Consider the following 20502-nt stretch of genomic DNA (forward strand, 5'->3'; position numbering starts at 1 on the left):
CAAAGCCTCAAACGTGTGACTCTGTACATCATATTAGGAAAGTGACCCAGCCTGGCCGAGAAACCATTTCCAACTATTCATTTTATAGAGAAACCTGTAGTAGCAGCTACTCGCTGTATCTGCCAAAGAGAACACTTTCTACGCTTAAACTACATCGTTCGCTATTCTATAATGCAAAATGACGCTTTTTTTAAAAAAAGTGTGTCCCTCCAAATCCATCAGAATCTATGAAAATGTCTCACTTACTGAATTATAAAACACAACTCCAACTTTGACGTTTACGTTAGAATTTGTAAGTGTGTAAATTGTTTAAAGGCTTATTTTCATATATAAATACTGTCATACGCGATAATGCACTTGAAATGTTGTTGAAATTGAAATGTAATTTAAAAATATATTCACAGATCTAACAGTCAGATGGACCACTTAAATATGATTTAGATGTTGCATATTTTCACTTTTATCTACAAGATTTGAGACGATGGTGGAGCATCCCAGTGAGAGAAAAGAATCACGTGCACACATCTGGAGGAGGATCCTCAGGAAAAGTCCTCAGACCACGTCCTCACACGCTGCACATTCGGAAAGCAAAGAAGCCCAACTTAACAACTCAAGCAACTACAAATTCGTCTTCGCTTCTTCTAAAGTCGTTTTCGGTGTCATTTTTTAGTTTCCACTAGACGTCCAGTTAAAGAAAAAGTCCGTAAGGGAGTCAGAAAGTTTGATGTGATGAAGTTTTTTGTTCAATAGTCATCGGAGAGCCGCTCTTTGATTTAGTTGGAGGTGAGGATCAGTGAGACCGAACTTTTATAATTGTTTTGGAGTTTTGTAGATAGAAGAATGTTGCTCCAGCTGCTGAGCCTGGCCTGCTGTTTCTCGTCTATCCCTGCAGATGTACTCAAAGCTGAGGTAAGAACCTTTTCCTTTTTGAACACTAAGAAAATGTTTAAAAAAAAAAAAAAATCAACATGCCCACTAAAATGTAATTATTACAAATATTACGTATCCATCTTTCCGAGTTTTGGACAATTGTTATTGTTTTTATATCACAGTTAAAAAAAAAGAGTTAGCAATAGTCGTTCATAAACCACAGCTGAGCTGCTTTGTTTCTGAAAATAAGGGGGTGGCGGCGGTAAGGGGGAGGGGGTTAATGGTTTTCATCTGTTTTGTTGACTGCACAGCCAGCCAGCCAGGAAGCAGTGCTCATAACAAACTGGACATTAGACGCCTGGTCTGGAAGAGGTGTCCATGCTTTTGTCATCCGGGGTTCTGAAAATGACGGGTTATGAGCTTGTCTCAGTCGCCTTCAGTGTCTGGTCATCTTAAACTGGCTAATGACACCTACAACACGAAGTCAGGAGGTGCTGAATCTGATTTGTCTTTTTTAGATCTATGACAATGTATGTTGACACAGGGAGGGCCCCTGGTTGACAGTTGCAGGAACACTGATGGACAATGCAACCACCCCATCTGTCCGCTGTAGTTGAGAGAAGTTTGAGCAGCGAAGGAAGGCCTTAGTCACTGACCACAAGTGGCTGGCGTGTGAGTCAAACCAGACGCGGAGGATAACTCAGACGGTTTATAAGATGCCACAGTGATGAATGTCTGTAAACAAAGTGAGACAACATGTAGTTGATTGCAGCAGACGGATTTTATCTCGGCCGCTGTCACAATTACAGATTAAACGGATTATTCCATTCTTGGATGGTATTCTTTACTAAAAAATTGGCAAAAATTGTGATGTTAAAAAAAACAATGGGAAGAAAGGATGAGCCTCCACTTGATTTTTTTTTTGTTTTCCTTCAGATAGATTGATATAGAAAAGTGCAAACAAACTTTACACCTATAGCATGATGTGTTGTGTTGCCTTTGAACAAGAGTCTCTTGCAACCAGAAATTATTCTTCTGCTATAAGAAAACAAATACCAATCCCTTGTTGAAGATTAGAATTCAGTTTATTTTAAAATAAAATACAGAGGTTTCCATTTATGGTTTGAGGTGTCCCTGCTGTCATCCCCCTAACTTTATCCTACTCCAGCAGCCAATATTGCCAGCTGCCTTAGGGATCTTCAACTCTGTTGTTTTGATGGTTTTCATTTCATCCAGGGATGAAGTGTTGTGATCCTGCCAGACAGTCCTACTTCTTAAATTGTAATTATGGGTTGTGGATTACATCACCTGAGCACAAATATGAAACCTGTGATCAAAAGACAGACAACGATTCTGTGCAATGCAGGAAAAGAGGAGAAATAGAAGAAGATAAGTTAAAAACATTAAAACAGATATTGCAGGAATCTTTCGGTTGCCCAATGTGGGATAGCTGCTCTCCATGTCGCGAACATAGGAGTTCCAAAGTCTCAACAGTTTTTCTCACCTTTGAACACCACCATCTGTTTTTATTCATTTTTTTTTGCCTCGTCTAACCTTTTCTATTTTAACAAAGTGCTTAGCTGGAGGATGTGGACTTTTATGAAAACAAGTGGGCCTCAAGTAAAACCTCGAAGAACATAGCTGAATATAATTGTTGGATTTCCAGTAGCCGTGTTGAATCTAATGGAAAATCTCAAGACATCTGGTGCGGATTATCTTATCTTTACCCAATGTGCTATTGATGTTGAGGTCTGAAGGATTTTATCGAAGAAATGTTGTTCAACGGATCTGGTGCTCACTGTTGCTCTATGGCACTGGATAAAGCTAAAGAGTTTAGAATTAGTTGTGATTTCATCCATAATGAGCAATAAGTGGAGTTAGAAATGGAGAAAAGCTTATGCAGGTCAAAAACCTTGATAGGAATGAATAAAACCCTCAGTTGTTTTAGAAAATGATTATAAAACACATTAGACTATTTTATCTTTTTAAAAGCTTTTTTAAGATATAATCAGCAACAGTTAACAGTAGATTTCGGTAAAACAAGTACAATGTGAAAAACAAATGAGAAAATAATGACAAATACAATTAATTTTGAAACGAGTTGAAGACTCTAACTGGGTCAGAAATACCTACGAATGGAACCAATGTGTGAACCACAAGCAAGCTGAGATCTGAGTCTTTTTTCCATTGGCACTGTTGGGGAAGGGAACAACTGACTCAGTCCTTAAAATTTAGTTTCAGTGATACTTGCCCCTGAGCACACGCACACGCACACACACACACACACACACACACACACACACACACACACACACACACACACACACACACACACACACACTCACACACATACACAAACAGTTTTCTTCTTTAGCGCTGCTCTCTAATGTCTTTACAGTCCTCTTTCCCTAAACCTGCATTTCCCATCATCATTCCATCTGATTCCTCTTCTATTTTGCTTTTAGGGCAGACACAAGATACCTAAACGATTTGTCCAGTGTTTTTTCATACACTTAATAGCCCCTACACGTGACTGATTTTACAAATAAGTTTCACATCCTGATGCAAAAGGTTGCAAACGACCCGTGACTGTGTTTCGTTTGTGGAACCAGTGACCATTTTTGGACAGGGCATCATATGAGAGTGACGAGTAGCAACATTGGCTGACGTCCGTTGTTGGCCAATACGGACCAGCAGTGATGCACATTGAAGAAGGGGAACCCCATTGACGCTTTGGTTGCCTAATAGCTGTGTCAGCTGATGCTCTTGTAGGCTCACTTTAATTGTTTTTTGTTTGTGAGATTATCAAATAGATCCTTATTCCAATTGTTGTACATATGTACTGAATATAGTAGGACAACAGTTACATTGTAAATACATCAACAAGGGCGATTAAAGCAGTAGTGACTTGATGTTAAAAATGAGCAGAACCAAAAGAGACTCGCCGTACACTGGTATCTGTTTGGTCCAAAGTCTATAAAAATGAAGAATGTTCATTTGGGTTACTGTGACGTGGGGACAATATAATGTGACTGTGATAACTAAACTTTATTAAGGTTGCTTTCAATCTCAGTCTTAAAAACACTTTTGCTCCTAGAAATTACTTGCTAGCTTGTCATAATTGTATGCTAGCATGAACATCTAACCTGAAAGCTCTTTAATAGCGTTTGGATGGATCATTTAAGATATTCCACCTCAGAAGCTGATATCTTTGATTTGCTTCTTTTGATTCTAACTTGGAGATCTTGGCAAAAGAAAATAATGAGTGTTATAACAGCTTCTTGTAATCACCACGACTTTCCACACATCAATCTTTAATGATATAGAGGTGTTACTGTTGGCTTCAAAAAACACTGTTGTTGAGGTAAAGTAAAGTAATAAGACAATAAAAGCACAGAATGGGTCAGAAAACAAGCAGTCTTTTCTTTCCCCAGCCCTTTAGTTTTCAGTTCAATTTAAACTACAAAAATAGACATGGCCGCCTCCATTGAGTACGCTTTTTCACACAGCTTTACAAAACAGCATAAATCGAATAAATAAAACGGCTTTCATTGTTCAATCATTGTGCTGGGTCAGCGCAAAAGCCATGTTTCTAGACTGGGAATCACTAAACCACTAAACCTCCAGTGTAGTCTTCTCTGCTACAATATGTCGTCGTCACATCCCTATCAATTTTCATCATCAATTATTACATAATACATAACAAAACAAAAAATAACACATTTCGTCATCAGAGTGATTTATTTTTCTGATATTTAAGGTTGGCTGTGTTTTATGTATTAACACTGATCAGAGCAGGGTACATGAGCAGCAGCAATTAGAAGCCATACAAGTGAATGATGACACATTCCTAAGTCCAGATGGAACCACCGAAACAGAATCAATACTAGATTTGACCAAGTCTCAAATATCCTTAAAACATTATTTAATAGATGTCATTTATATTAAACCAATGAGCAGTTGAAAAACATTGCTAGTCTAAAATACAATATTAGGGAGCACAAGAAGAGGGTGACACAAAAAAAGAACACAATTACTCACAAAAAAAAGATTGTTGGACTTCTATGTCTGAAAAAAGAGCTGTAAAAGAGTTTTACACAGTTTATAATGTATTAATCTTCAGACTACAAGTAAGGTGTAAGATCTATAGTATTTTCAATGATTTGTTTGAGGTATTTATATAGCAGAGGGGTCAGTACATGGTCAAAGGTTTTATCCATACATCCATCACCGCAACTGAAAATGATCTCCCGCCACATTTCCATCATGCTGCTCGTGCAGCAGCGTCTGAGCAGCATACAGGACCAAACTTAAGTCTGCTAACACACTGCACACACTCAGGAGTGTGTTTACCAGAACCTAGAGCCAGCGGCCTCTGACCACACATGGCTGAGCCCAGTGAAACCCCAACGCCAACAATACCGGCCATGTACAAGACTGGATAAATAGACGCTTTGATGGCCACTGATGGTAGTTCCAGGGAGGAGGGGTGCATGCTGGGGTACCTGGCGTCAGAACCGGAGGTGGTGGAGTGAAGCAGGGACTGGGAGAGAGAGGAGGGAGTTTTTATGCCGTGTGTTTTTATAGAAGCAGACTGGAGCCACACTAGCAGCTCTCAGGGGAGACCAGCCGACTTCAGCTCAACTCCACGTCACAAGCACATCGACATCGACAGAAGGGGGATTAAATTAATGTATTTCATTAATAATCTGGAGAATCATAAATGGTCAGACAGAGGTGGTTCACTTGCTGCTGCAGGCCATCATGAATAAACCTTGTTCTCCAGCCCCTCCAGCCCCCCCTCCAGACCAACAGTAGCTGTGTGTGCCGGTCGGTTCTGTCCACACTACATTTCCATCCCGGCTCTGTTTTCACTTGTCCGAGGCAAGTCAGCACCGAGTGAAGAGTCAGAAAGGTTGTTTCCAAAGGTTGAATTGGTTCATAAGTACCTTTCAGAGGTTTAGATCTCAGATCTCTCTAGAATTTTCTCTCACTACCGAAAGTACAGAAATATAGCAGGGAAAATATTTCTGTTTTAATTTGCCAAACACAAATGTAAGTGTAAACTAAATGTTATCTGTAAAATAGTTGTTTTATGGGTTTTCCGCTGAGGGACTTAAAACATACCAAATTGATTACTTTACATTTACAATTTCTGTATTCATAATTGGTTTTTAATTCTGTTCATTCTAAATCTGTCTTGAGGTAAGAATAAATTAAATGTCCTTGCATCTCAGAGACATTTTTGCCTAAGATGCTACATTGATGTTTATGATTATCTATGGTAATTAAAATACATAATGCAGCAATTTCCCAGTGTCATCCTCTCCAATAGTCATGAACTCTGATCACCTAGAAAGGCATGAATTCCAAAGTGCTTCCTTGGCTAGATGTTTAGCTCCCTTGTGTTGCCTCTGGGTCAAGATGAACAACCTCCTCGGCCTCTATAAATACATATGCAGTGGTGTAGGTTGTTCACCTTGACGCAGAGATAACACAAGGGATACCCTTGTGTTTTATAATAATTTGTTTTGGGGCCTCTGGGTCACCTTGACCCTGAGATAACAGAAGGTTAAATTGCAGCAGACTGGCCTAACATAAAAATATGATGATTAACAAGTCTTTACATTTAGAATATCTTTGTATTATATTCTTATTTAAGTATTTCCTTCATTATTTTTTTTGTGTGTGCTTTTTCTTATTGTATTTTTGTTTCCCCCTGATGCTGCTGTAACTAAAATGTCCCCTTGTGGGCCTAATAAAGGAAAATCTATCTATCTATCTATCCTATATTTTGAGCCTATAGTTTCAGGAATATTTTAGGAAACTGAGCCTTGGGGTAACAGATGAGTGGGTGGAGATAGAAAACATATATTGTCTGAGAAAGATATACAATATAGAAAGTACTTTTACATATGTCAAAGTTTGCCATGATAACACTAAATCATAACACTCTCTCACTTGAATTAGAAAAAAAACTTCTAGCTCTAACAATTGCTGTTGTAGAGACATTTTGAACACAGTTATGGGAAAAGAAACACAAACAATTCTAGATTCTAGTCATAAAAAACGAAGCTACTTCGCTCATGTTGAAACTTGTTTTACTTCTGTCTGGGAAGTTTAAGGACTTCACATTCATGAGCACATTAGTATCAAAACTACTAAACCATCAAGGGCAAAGAAGTACCTACACACTGGCAGTAACAGCAAGAACTAAAAAACCAAGAAGACTGTAAAGAAGCAGCTGAAGAAAAGGTTCATAAGCAAGTAGACTTAAAGACATTAACAGACTTTAAACAACAGTTGGATGTAAGTTAAAAGGGACTTAAGAGGAAAATTGAGACTTTTCAAGATCCAATTTCCTTATTGAAATACTTAGAATAATAGAATTGGCAGTGGCTTCACGGTTTCAGGGTTCTTAAATGGAAACTGTATCTTGGATGAATTAGCTTCTGGTTTCACTCAAATGTCTTCAAATGACCCAGACCTCTTAATCCACGTAAATAATAAAGCTGTTGTTGGAAACTTTGTTGTGACCCAAAAGAAGGGATGAGAGAGGAACTGAAATCTAAATAAAACCCCAAATCCAAAGAAAAGTGATGTAATCTCAGTCACCATGACCCAGAAAGGTGTCTAGACTGGAAACATTTTTTTGCATTTGTTATGTGCCACCGTCCCATCTTTTCCTTTAAACTATTATGTTTTCTAGCAAAAAACCCCATCTGTAATGAAACCTTTGCATAAAAAAAATACATTTTCTTGATTCTATTGTCTGCTGCATTCACTCACACCACAATCCAGATTGTTTAACATCTTCATTGTCCATTTTATTGATATGTAGATGTTGCCTAAAAAGAAACAATAGTTACATGTAAATGTAAAAAAAATGTTTTTACTATACCAGTTTTTGATGTTCTTCTTTGTCACCATTTGTCCGAAACCAAAAAAACTCAAAAGGAGGAAGTATGAGCTGTCTCAGTGCTTTCTGAATGGTCACAAAGTTGAGAAAGGAACACATCTATTATTAACCTAGATGTCTTTAACAAGATTTGTGCAACCGAAATGAGTCAGGAAAAGAACATGTAGTCTCTTTATCTGTATTAAAACCAGGTATTTATATATATATTTATGTAATTATTTCCTCTCTCTCTTTGGGGCTCAGGCGTGGCTGCAACTGTATGGCTACCTGCCCCCAGGGGACGTCCGAGCCCAGGCCCTCCGCTCACCCAAAACCATTGAATCAGCCATCTCAGCCATGCAGAAGTTCTACGGTCTCACGGTCACTGGAACAATAGACACCAACACAATAAAGTAAGTCCTTTCAGCGGTATGAGAAACAGAGAGTGGTTCAGTTTTATAATATAGATGCTTCCAGGGCGATGAGCCGTCCACGATGTGGTGTCCCAGACAAGTTTGGCCCTCAGCTGAAAACTAACCTGAGGAGGAAAAGATACGCTGTGCAGGGCTTGAAGTGGGACAAATCTGAGATCACGTTCAGGTAAGAACATGTCTTTATCTATGTTTGTTTCCAGATTTACATTGAGATGTTCCATTGTTCCCGGCAGCATAGAGAACTACACTCCAAAAATAGGTGAACAAGCCACATACGAAGCCATCAGAAAAGCTTTCCGGGTGTGGGAGAGTGCCATCCCATTGACCTTCAGAGAAATTCCCTACAGCCACATCAGCGGGAAGGTGGACAAGTACGCCGATATCATGTTGTCGTTTGCCGATGGTTTCCACGGCGATAGCACACCCTTTGATGGCGAGGGTGGCTTCCTGGCTCACGCATACTTCCCGGGCCAGGGCATAGGTGGTGACACACACTTTGACCTTGCTGAGCCATGGACCACTGGGAACGTGGACCAAGGAGGTGAGCTAAAGATTTATAGGTTGTTTTTCCCTGACTTAGGGTTGGCTTTAATAATCTTTCTTGGTTTGAAGGCAACGATGTCTTCCTGGTAGCTGTCCATGAATTGGGTCATGCTTTAGGGCTGGAGCATTCTAATAACCCCTCTGCTATCATGGCCCCCTTCTACCAATGGTTGGACACGGAGAACTTCCAGTTGCCAGATGATGATCGCAGAGGTATCCAGGCCATCTACGGTGAGTCAAAGTTTTTACTTCACAGCTGTTTGTTAGTCAGTTTCCTTTTCATGGCCAAAAATATCTATCATCCGTCCGTTGATTCCCTGACAGGTACTAAGACTGGAGCTCCTCCTCCCCCCCCTCGGCCCACTAAGAGTTCCAACCCCAGCAAACCTGACCATGGTCCTGACATCTGTGAGGGTCATTATGACACCATCGCCATTCTTAGAGGAGAAAAGTTTGTGTTTAAGGTAAATAGATTTTCATAACTCTCTGTGAACTCATACTTTAATTTATTTGTTAAAATCATAAAAACGTTTGTAAAACAAGAAGACACATATTGTACCCACCCTAGCGTCAAGACATCCCTGTCATTAATATAAGCAAAATAATGTTGGGTTCATGTGGTTTCAGGACAAGTGGTTTTGGCGTGTGCGTAACAATAAGGTAGTGCAAGGTTACCCCATGGCCATCAGTCACTTCTGGAAGAATCTCCCCTCAAACATCAACGCTGCGTACGAGAGAGATGATGGGAAATTCATTTTCTTCAAAGGTGCCATGCGTCCACGATCATCTTAAAAGGGCAATGAAGCTTCTCAGGTGGTCAACTAACCTCGTGTCTTTAGGCGACAGGTACTGGGTGTTCAGTGAATCCACTATGGAGAAAGACTCTCCCAAAAGCCTCAAGGACATGGGCACTGGTCTTCCCAAAGACAAGATGGATGCGGCTCTCTTCTATACACCAACAGGACAGACTTACTTCTTCAGAGGAAACAAGTGAGTGTTCTGAATATGGCAACACAAATAATGTAACTGTTGTTGACAATTACTTATTTTAACATATCCCTTAATGTCTATAGAAAGAACAACGTCATTTTCAGGCTTTACTTTTTGACAATAAATCAACAATACGAGTTGAATTATTTTTTACTGAGGACCAATGGGCATTTTAATTACAGTGCAGCACTGTTATGTTGCTCTATAATAGTTTGCATGCGGCTAATGATGTTGTTGTAAATACCAAACACATGCAACACTCCCACACATGCACTCCAAGTTTGCATTTGAAGAGCTTGTGCTTGTGCAGAAAAGTACTCACACTGTTGTATTTTTGTATTTAAGCAACTGATATTTCCTTCATAACTCAATGCATTTTTAACATTTGCTATGTTGAAACATGAAGAAGGCGAAGAAGGGTAGCTTGAGCTTCAAACCAGAGATATATGACTCTAGAAATCCCATGTTTTTGGGGGGTTTTCTTTGCAAAAATACGACACATAAAAACAGACGATCAGAATCGAAAGGGCAGCATGTCTATGGAAACATTGTTTTAGTCTCTGGAAGAACCAAAGTTATAAATGTGGGTACATAATAGATCTGCCTGGAAACTAACGAGTATAGCTTACACAACTGGGAAACTGATAAAAGAAGGCATGTCTGCCAAATATACTTCATGAAATCTCTTTATTGGATTCAGTTATTACTTCTAGATTTTCAATAAGTTTACTTTCAATGAGCTTCATCTCAAAAGTCATACACTGATGATATTGATATTTTATTTTCTTGTACTCTGTGCCAACTGCTCTTGTTTTAAAGTGCCATATAAATAAAGCTGAGTTTGGTTGAGTTAATTTTCCACGCGGTTTAACACTCAAAAATGTTTTTAAATGTTTTTTAGTTATGCCTTGTGTACGAAAATAGGCCGTTCATTGATATAGCCGTATGATACGGTATGACGGAGGACTTCGATAGGAATGTTTGTTGAAGGTGAACTGTTATAAACCATTTCGTTAATATACATTTTTTCATTCAGATAGAAGGTTTTGGCCCGTTGCGTGAAGCAGTTCGACACTACTGCTCTACGTGTTCAGGCACAGAGTCGTGGCATTATTTTCTTCAAAATACTGTTTTCCATTTCCAAACACGGACATGCTCTAACTCGCATCCACAGTGTTTATCTGGAGCCCAAACACAGAGAATTCTGACTCAGACATTTTGGTGGAGCAAGACTGTGATTACGATCTGTGTCTTCCACACATTCAACTCTCCTAACTGTGTGCAGATACTACCGCTTCAACGAGCAGACTCGCAGCGTCGACGCCGGTTATCCAAAACCCATTAGCATGTGGAGCGGCGCGCCTGAGAATATCAAGGCTGCCATCATGAGCGAGGACGGATGTAAGCTTCATAGCCATGCTGCTACGGCCTGAAGCATAATTCACGTTAATGGTTTTCAAATCTGTCCCTCAGCTTACACGTACTTCTACAAGGCCAACAAATACTGGAAGTTCAACAACCAGTACATGAAGGTGGAGTCTGGATACCCTAAGTCCGTTCTCACTGACTGGATGGGCTGTGAGGGCGAGGAGCCTAAGAAGGGACGGGAGGAAGAGGTGATCATCATCGAGGTGGACGAGGCGCAGGGTGGAGCAGGCCCAGTCGCTGTTGTGATCCCACTCCTCCTGCTGGTGCTGGTGGTCCTCACTCTGGGGGTCCTGCTCTTCTTCAGAAAGTATGGAACCCCACGACGCCTCCTCTACTGCCAGAGGTCTCTCCTGGATAAGGTGTAGGAAGCAAGAGGGTCTGACCGACGAACTGTCTCATGTGGACAGAGAGAGCTGGGGGGGAGTTCGATGGGTGAGAGAAGTGAGAGCAAAGAGAGAGACGATGAGATTAGAGAAGAAGGGATTTAAGGGAATAGTGGTTTGTATGTGCCACAAAGAGGCAGAAAACTAAAATCAGGAAAATGTGTATTTGTATGTTAACTATTTCCATGTACTGCTCAGAAATTAAGGTCCCAGCCTCTCCGCTCTCATCGTGCTTTTAAAAAAAGTCCCTCCCTGCTCTTGAGAAACTGGACGACCCCAGTTGAACTGCCGTCTGATTTTACCAACAAACTTCCAGTTGCACGACAAATCAGTTTAAAGTTAATCATCCCGATGCATCAATTGGTGAAAATGTTTATAACTTTTCTCATCTATATGTGGTCTTTCATCTCTTGTCTTCTTTTACCCGTCGCATGTCGTCACAGTCCACTAAAGCACTTTCAAAAATATATGAATAGTATTATTAATTCATATGAGTCAATGTTTTGTTGCAGGAATGTCATTTAGGTCTTTATAGGTTTTTGGTACCAAAAAAAGAATGAATACAGTACAAAGCAGAGACTTAACTCTGAAACAAAACCAACGTGTGAAGGATTCTTGGGCTGCAGTCTTGGGGTTTCTTGATAAATTGAAGATGGTGATTGAAGCGTCTGTGCTGGCCACTAAAACACACCAACATAATTACCGGTAAATATGCATTTAGAAACAGCTGTGATAGAACAAGCTTGAAGCTAATGTAAGAATTTCGTCAACTGGAGTTCTGTTGTCAGTGCAAGCAGTCAGGTGGGAAATAATATCTCATGGTTTTAAACATTCCAGTGCATTTGTGTTGAGTAAAAAGTATGAGCTGCTTGTTAACATGTGTGAGAAGAACTTCCGGCAATATGGTGCAATTTCAAACTCTTTCACAGTTTTTGTAATTATTGTTTACGCTTGTTTGTTTTTTTAATTGTCATTTGGAGTCCTGCTGGACAGAGGCGTAACATGACAATGATTGAAAGTAATACCAGTTCACAGCGACTTAGATCAGGAACAGGAGGTTGAATGTGACTTCTCTGCTTTTATTTTGAAGTCTCACACAGACGACAGCAAGCAAATCCTATTTATAAACACAAATGGTGCTTCAAATTGGAAATGAATGCATTAAGATTATGACAATGAATAATATTTATAATTATCAATTGAATGTGTTTGTTTTATTATGTCAAATTTTGTACATCAGATAAGTCAAATTAAACAGTTTTCCACAACATGTGACTTATGGTTTCATTATTATATACCTAAACATGTGAAATTGAAGGTTCTATGACACAAAGTCAATGGTTATAAAATACCACAATCTCTATTGCATTTTTGATGTATGCTTCAATTTGCCACTCAGATAATCATTGCCATTGATCTTCAGTCATTTTTTATGAATTATGCTTCAATAATCCAATATTCTTATTTCATAGCAGAGGAAAATGTAACAGTTGAAAACTCAAATTAGACGAAGACGAAAAAGCGAAACACGTTTGACCTTTAAATGTTTATTTATTGTATTTCTTTTTTTACTTCATTTTTAATTTTTTGACGATCCTAAGCTCAAGTCAGAAGAGTTCACACTGCTTCAAGGTATAGGTTTAGCTTATTGAAAATATCTTTGAATTGGACTTTCTTTTTTTCCTTTTGGGTCATTTATTGGCTGATGAAATATTGGCAAAGGTTGTATTTACCTCATTAGCCTAATTTAAACCCTTGTTTCATCTCAGGCTCAAGGTGACCCAAAACAAATGTGTTTGAGGTATCCCTCATCTTGCCTTTAAGTTCAAGGTCAACCACAAACACATTTTGTGAATGAAAACTACGGTTAAAAGAACCTGGCAACCCAATTTTTTAAAAATAAAATGTTATTATTTGTGATGTTATTATGTTTATCAGCAGGTTGAAAGGCAAGTGACATTTCTTCAGTCAGTATGATTAAATGGAAAAAGAAACACAACGATGATGAACACAATAAAATATGTAACATTCATAATGTAGCAAGTTAAATCTGTGTAGTTATTTACAGAAGGATGTTATTACACATTACCAATGAGTAGTGCATTAATTCCCTACACTATTGTCACTAGGACTAGTTAAGAAAACCATGTTACTAGTGAACTCTAGACAAGAGATTTAGGACACCAATGACAGATCTGGCAACCATCCGATTCCTCCAGGTTCACGAATGAGCTTCATCTGGAGCAGGTGTGATGATGACTTCAGTCCATGAAAGGTCGTCAGAAAGATTCACTGCACAATATCAGAATCAAAAGATCCGGGAGGCATCAAGGAAAGTGTGGTGGTCATCTCTTCATGGACAGCTTAATCCAGGCTTCACTGCTCCAGCCAATGCAGACTCTCAGATGGATGTGTGGTCAAGTCACAGTTTGGCTCCTGCTGTCAAGTGATGAGAAGCAAGATGGAAAAATAATGAAACCTCCACTTTTTTTTTTCTTTCACAGAGCTGCGTTCCAACAGAGCATCTGGTATTTCTGAAAGGTCTTGGACTTTCTTTCATGTGTATGTGTGTGTGCAGCTTTATGAGTTAAGGAAAGTTTTCCATCTCTTACAGTGCTTTTTATGGACAAGCAAAGAAATGAAAACAACATCAAAAGATTGAAAAAAAACATGTCTCTTTTCCTTTTTTCCAAGATCATGAGATACTTGCCTCAGTCACCACAAGCATTGCTGGACTCTTTCTATCTTTGTCTTTATATTTGCTCTCTCTCCTTTTTTTAATTGACACAAATATTTTTAAATGAGAATTTTTAATAATAAATAATAATAATATAAAAAATAATAAACCTGTTGTGTTGCAAGTCAATCGGCGACTCCTGTTTTCATGATCCCATCTGTGATTAATTCCCATCCAGGAAAACTACGAAGAAGCCAAAAACGTCAATAGAATCCAAAGTTCCATAATGTGAAATAAAGTGACATTCTAGTAATGCTTGTATATGAAGGCAGGGGGAAGCAACAAAAAAGAGGAGACAGAAGATAACAATTCTCAAACATTCTCATGGAAAAACTAAAAGGTTGGTATATCAAAAGTACAAAGACTCATGGATGATCCCGGTGCAAATCAAGTAGGTGGGTGTTGTTCATTAGTTAACTCAGTTTTGGATTACTTAAGATGCTTTATTTCCTTCTAAAATGTGTTTAAATGAGTTCAGTAAATAAATTAAAGCCTTAAAGTAATTTTTAAGACATGTATTCACTTTTTAGATGAATCTATTTATTTACACTTTCATTTGCAATATCTCAGTGATTAATCAACAGTTTCTAAAAAACCTGAAACCTACGTTTAAATTTCAATATGTATTGCACACAACCACAAACTAGGAACCAGTGAGCGCAGACTGACTCCTTCTGGAACCTTTCAAAAAAGCAATTTTCCAGGAAGCTATCAAGAGTCTGTCTGTCAAGTCTTTTCTTCTGTGAGCTGCTGCACGAAGTCTGTTGAATTCATTGCTATGGTGATGTGACTGAAAACAGTCAGTGATCCATTGTTTAGATCTTTTTGTTCTCTTTGCGTGCAGGATCACTGTATACTGGCAGCACCAGAAGTGAATCCCACCTTCACTGCTACTGACTGACAGAACTTTCAGTATTATGTTAACAGTTATGTTTTTGCTATGTCAGTTGTATTGTTGGAGTAAGTAGAAGTAGTCATCTGAATACTTCTGCATGATAAAAAAAGGTTTTGAAACAAGACAATAGCAAGATGGATGGATACATTTTTAATTTAATTTCATATCCTCAGCGTGAGCACCCCTAGTCCTGTGTTGGCATTAAACTGAGAGAAGAGTCAAAAGTCCTCCTAATTATGGTCCATTTTATTCGTCCTGACATGTGGAGGTGTGCAGAGGTGTAACCGGAGTGTTTGCCAAACATCTGCTGGTCGTCGGGTAGATGCTCTACCTCGCTTTATTGCTGAACTGGTACAGGCTGGCTGGGTGGTGCATGATGAACCACCACCCCAGCAGGATGTGGCGCGGGCAGCTGCATGCAATTCAACCCGAGACTTTGTTTGGGTGACCTACATTAGCGCTGCGCTCTGTACATGCGCTGACTTTTCAACCCGTTTTCCTTCATCAGTCTTGGTCAGCCAAACACTCAAATGGAAAATCTGACAGAAACATGTCTCCATACCAAAGTATGGATTGAGTTGCATCTAAATCCAGTGGGGAAATATCACCCATTTGTAGGTATGAAAATGTTGCAGGAAGTCAAATCCTGTACTTCATTCTTTCCACTTTGTTCAACCAACTTTTCTCCAGCAGCTGTTAACTCAAAGCCAACCATAGAGGTATCCCCATCCACAAGTTCACTTTTTTGCTTGTTTGCGTCATGACACAGAAGTTACCTGTCATATTACATACTGTATGTTTGTGCGACTTTGTTACTTTGTGACTGGTCATTATTTCTATCTATCTATCTATTAAAGGTCTGGTTTGGCAGGTTTATCAAACTCAGTCATTCAAGGGGTCAAAATGTACGTTCCAAACGTTGTGATGTGATTCTGATTGTGATATTGTCAATCTTGATCTTAATTATTTCTTATTGGAAATCTCAGTATAATTGTCGACAACAAAAAAGCTCTGTTCCTAATTTTATCTTAAACTGGCATTTTTAAAGTTTAAAATATCACATAAACATAAACATTGAACTTTTATTTTAGTAAACCACTCGACAGGCCACATTTAGATCCATAAGGAAACTCACCTTGCATGCAGATGCTTTTAACCCCCTACTTCTGGGGTTAGTTTGTGGGGCATTGAGAGTCGAACCACCAGACTGAAGAACAGCTTGTGTTGTCTTCTTCGAAGAAAAATATCACTCATTCTCAAAGAATACATTGATAACAACAAGTTATCAACTTGACTTCTTATTATTAAAGAGTAAAATCGGAAAAAAAACATTTTAGGAAGCTGCAAATAATAAAAGTGCTTGTTTTAAACGTTGATAATTGTCAAATACATTATTAGAATGCATGTATGCAAACTGTTTAGTGTGGAGGAGCTTGATTTATCCACCACAGCAAAATATTAAACCTGACTTCACTTCTGATACAGATGTGTAAGAGAGGTTTTTTAAAAATGTGGGGTTTACAGAGAGATGACCGAGTTGATTAAAATACACCCTCTTTATTTAGATTAGTGTGAAAAAAGCCATTTATGTTGTATCAGATTGAACACAAAACTTATTGTCCATGTTTAACAAGGCAGCAAGGTTTAGATGAGAGGCGTCCAATAGGTAGATCACAAATCCTGAATCTGGACAGACATGAAAAACACATGGAAGGATGTTAAATAAATATATCTACACGCTTGTGATTGTTTTGTGTATTGAGAACTTTGCTTACATTTACATTTATTAAACTCCTACTTAAAAGGTTGGAGATGAAATTGGACTGCAAAATATTTCAGTTAAAGTTTGAGTTTCATCTTTTAGTCAGGTCTTACTGAGCTTTTAAGTAAAGGGTTTGATTTAAGGGTCAAACTCTGAACTACTTAGATTGTCTTTTTTCTAAAACATGAATGCACTTAATAAAGGTGCAAAAACTCCCAGGACAGGAAGCAGTCTGCTGAATCAGACCCGCCACAAACCCCTGGACCCTAAGACAGGAAGCGCTCTCTGTGTCAGGACGAAAAAGAAAAGAAAAGTGTCGACTAATCCCAAAAAACAACCACATTAGACTAGCATAAGTTCACCTCGCCTCATACTACATTCAAGCTCGGCCCTCGAAACACTCCCTTCCTCCAGCGCTGACTTCTGCACAATAAGCAACATCTGTTTCTCATTTCTCCAAAAGCAAAACAACACGTGGAGCCTTGGACCGGAGGGATGAGGGGGTTCCACACAAAAGAGGGGAGTTCAATGCTATCATTTTTTCTCCAAGTTTAGAGTGATTGTGGAGTTTTACATCTCACTGTTGCTCCACATGAATTTAATTCTAATCAGCATCAGTGACATTCCATTCCACACTTTTGAGTTTTTATTACACAGAGTGGTCTGTTCTGTGTCCTGCCACACAATAGTCAGCTCCTTTGGTCAATTTCACAGAGAAGAAAAAGCTGGAGGAATGAGGAGGAGGGGGACTTCAATCTTCACCCTAAAGAATCTGCAACTCAGCGGCTGGCGGCCATAATTACAGTGAGGCTTTGCTGAAGTCGGCACCAAGAGAGGGAGGAAGATGAAGGGAAGAGAAATGAGGCACACAAAGAGAGCAAGATGCCAGATTTAGGGAAAAAAGTAGACGCTTGCCTCACTTTTTTGAAAAGGGTTGAACTAATAAAGTTGGAAGAAATTAGTGCAGAGGCCTCACTTGACCTTAATTTTCACACTTCTTTTTTTAAATACATCTGTTTTTTGACAGTGATGTAAATACTACACCCACTTCTGAGTGAGATCATGATGACATCACTGGCTGGTGTCTAAACAGATGACCCATGAAGGTTTAAAAACATAAAGATTCAGACCATTTCTGGTTTCAAAGAGTTGCTACAAGAGGGCCAGGACATCAAAGGATGATGGGATATAATCTAATGTGTGACTCCATTGAAACGGTTTTAAAAGTAAAAACTATCAAATAGAGTATTTTTGTTGTTCACACAACAGCTAAAACCTATTCCTGTTAAAGGTTTTACTGCATTTGCCCCTCAAAGTTTGGCCAAAGAGGCAAAACATTTATATTTATAATACACCTCTTCAAAGGTATTTGGAATTTTAGATCAAACAAAACACTTAAGAGAGAAATGTATATTTAAGTTAAATCAGACTTAAAACATTTATGGTAGATTTCCTTTGTTCCACTGTGACTGGCTGATTAAACTTGGCATAGACATGTGCCTTACAGGAAGCCAAGGTGTCTCGCACCTTCTGCAAGTCCACACCCTCACTAACCCTCTGGAGGTCTGACAAAATGGCGTTGAGATTTGAGCCATTATTTGGAGAAATGCTGCATTCTAGTGGAGGCAGACAGACATGAACTAGAAAACCAGAAGCTACATTGGAGATTGGCGACTTTAGCCACTGATCCAAAGCATAAGATAGAAATATATGTACAGTATATTGTACTTTATGAATCCCTTACGAAGAGTCCTTTGAGAAATTCATAACTAAATTCAGAAAATAATTCAGCCATCCGTGAGATGCATGGACACCTGCCACACACCTTTACATTAGATACACAGAATATATGAATAGTAAATCCAATAATTAATGTTTAATTAATATTGTTAAACAACTCATTTGAATTGGTAAATTCACCAACCTCCAGTTTTAACTAGTTGTAATACATTAAGAAAATCACAATGACTTCGAACAAACAAGCTTATGTATAAATCATTTATTGCCTTACAGAAGGTTAAGTGAATAGGAGAGATATTTTTACAAAAGTAGTTTAAGTCTTGGGTGTTTTCTTTATCAGCAGTTTCCCCTTAGGCTTCAGCAGAAGCGATTGTTGGTGCTTCTCCATTCTCACAGCTTCCTCCTTTTGCCTCTGCCACGACTCCATTCCTTTGTCAATCTCTTTGTCCAGCATCACAATACGTTTCTGTGTGTGAGAAATAATGTTAGCTCCCAATCATGAAAGAAATTGAAAAATGACTCACAGATAATTCTTCTCTCCTTTCCCTTCTCTGTAACATGCCCTTTGACGGAGGAGCAGGCCGTCCATCTGCACACAACCAAAAAAAGTGTTTAATGTTTTAATCAATAAAGTTATTATTTTTCTTCAAAAAAAAAACAAAACATTATTTAGTTTTCTTTCTTTAATGATTGTGTTCATTGTCTTGTACATTTGTAAGTGTGTGTAAAATCTCCATAGTTCCACATTGGTACCCCAAAAAAAAAGAAAATATTACCTGCAAAGGACCAGTCAGGGAGATCTGTGAACAGCCCATATTCAGAGCCACTTTTGGGAATTCCATGTCTATAAACACCAAACATACGCAATAATTAAGTATTGGTTAATTTATTCTTATTTTTCTTAATAAGAACTGGATCTGAATTAAACGTTTGGCTCTTGTGACCTAAAAATGTTCTAAAGGCATCAAACAATAAAATACCTTTAGATAAACAGGATTTCCCTTAAAATTGCCATCATTGTATTTTCAGATTCTTGTATACAACGTAACTGTAGAAGTACAGCAGTTAACTTACTCCATTCTCCATTTCTGTCCACCTTGAAGTGAACAAGAGCTGGTGAGTTGTCTGCACGACTGTCTCCAAACTGGAAAAATAAAAAAACATATGTTCAAATAAATAACAGACACACATGTAGACACATTGATGACAACATGTTCTTCATTAGCAGTGCACACGAACAACAGTTAGCATGTGTGCTAGTCGTTACATCCTTTCGTAAGCAAACAAGACGACTCTGTAGATAACAGGAACATTTAAATAGTGTTTCGGAAAGACGAAATGACAAAGAAAGAAAGAAAAGCGTGATAAAGTAACCTCTGTCTAACCTGAACAACACAATGTCCTCACGGGGGCCGCCATCTTGTCTGCAGGTAATCGTTCTACACGCAGGGTGGCGCTAAAGTCTAATTCAGTTTAATACAGGAAGTGGTGTAACTTTTTACATGTCCTGACTCTAGAAAAGCTTTATTATCTATGAGTTCTTATCATTTTGCATGCTACGTACATCATCCAGGCGAGGTGCTTTATACTATTGTGATTTAGTGGTGTATGAAGACACTTCATTTTCAGTGTTTACGTTTTATTTAACAACATATTACCGGGAATAGTTATTTGAACACATACAGGACTATACAGTACTGCAGTATACATATACAGTACTACATGTTCAGTACTGAAACTATTAACTACATTTCGTTTACAGTACTACACATGTTGTACACATGTTGTAAATGTACATAACTATTCATATACAGTACAACCT

At 38.6% G+C, this 20502-nt stretch overlaps 2 protein-coding genes across 3 annotated transcripts; one reads left to right on the forward strand and one right to left on the reverse strand.

Annotated features, from left to right (window-relative positions):
• The first annotated feature begins 559 nt into the window (after positions 1–559).
• mmp14a (matrix metallopeptidase 14a (membrane-inserted)) lies at positions 560–12814 on the forward strand. 2 transcript variants are annotated; one of them, XM_087790037.1, is made up of 10 exons: positions 561–909; positions 8033–8181; positions 8246–8368; positions 8436–8743; positions 8815–8976; positions 9070–9209; positions 9373–9511; positions 9585–9735; positions 11021–11136; positions 11209–12814. In XM_087790037.1, exons 1-10 carry the CDS (start codon positions 841–843, stop codon positions 11526–11528), a joined length of 1677 nt encoding a protein of 558 aa, XP_087646163.1. In that variant the 5' UTR covers positions 561–840; the 3' UTR covers positions 11529–12814. The 2 variants fall into 2 exon arrangements, with proteins under 2 accessions (XP_087646162.1, XP_087646163.1); XM_087790036.1 differs by having other exon boundaries at positions 560–909; positions 8815–9209.
• A 6110-nt stretch (positions 12815–18924) lies between these two features.
• Positions 18925–20172, reverse strand: mrpl52 (mitochondrial ribosomal protein L52). The gene is made up of 5 exons (XM_087788282.1): positions 20066–20172; positions 19755–19824; positions 19457–19524; positions 19205–19269; positions 18925–19146 (listed from the first exon to the last, which is right to left on the reverse strand). The coding sequence occupies exons 1-5, from the start codon at positions 20097–20099 to the stop codon at positions 18994–18996; spliced, it is 390 nt and encodes a 129-aa protein (XP_087644408.1). The 5' UTR covers positions 20100–20172; the 3' UTR covers positions 18925–18993.
• Between the last annotated feature and the right edge of the window lie 330 nt (positions 20173–20502).

The sequence above is a fragment of the Callionymus lyra genome, chromosome 4 (assembly GCF_982586985.1).
Source record: "Callionymus lyra chromosome 4, fCalLyr1.hap1.1, whole genome shotgun sequence".
In the NCBI taxonomy this organism is placed as follows: Eukaryota; Metazoa; Chordata; class Actinopteri; order Syngnathiformes; family Callionymidae; genus Callionymus; species Callionymus lyra.

Excerpts from the sequence above, each read along its gene's own strand:
- mmp14a (XM_087790036.1), top strand. The coding sequence starts at position 841 with ATGTTGCTCCAGCTGCTGAGCCTGGCCTGCTGTTTCTCGTCTATCCCT. Across the intron at positions 9,210-9,372 it reads GAGAAAAGTTTGTGTTTAAG|GACAAGTGGTTTTGGCGTGT; the intron begins GTAAATAGATTT and ends ATGTGGTTTCAG. Across the intron at positions 9,736-11,020 it reads TACTTCTTCAGAGGAAACAA|ATACTACCGCTTCAACGAGC; the intron begins GTGAGTGTTCTG and ends AACTGTGTGCAG.
- mrpl52 (XM_087788282.1), bottom strand. The coding sequence starts at position 20,099 with ATGGCGGCCCCCGTGAGGACATTGTGTTGTTCAG. Across the intron at positions 19,525-19,754 it reads GGACAGAAATGGAGAATGGA|ACATGGAATTCCCAAAAGTG; the intron begins GTAAGTTAACTG and ends TGGTGTTTATAG. Across the intron at positions 19,147-19,204 it reads AAAGGAGAGAAGAATTATCT|AAACGTATTGTGATGCTGGA; the intron begins GTGAGTCATTTT and ends TCTCACACACAG.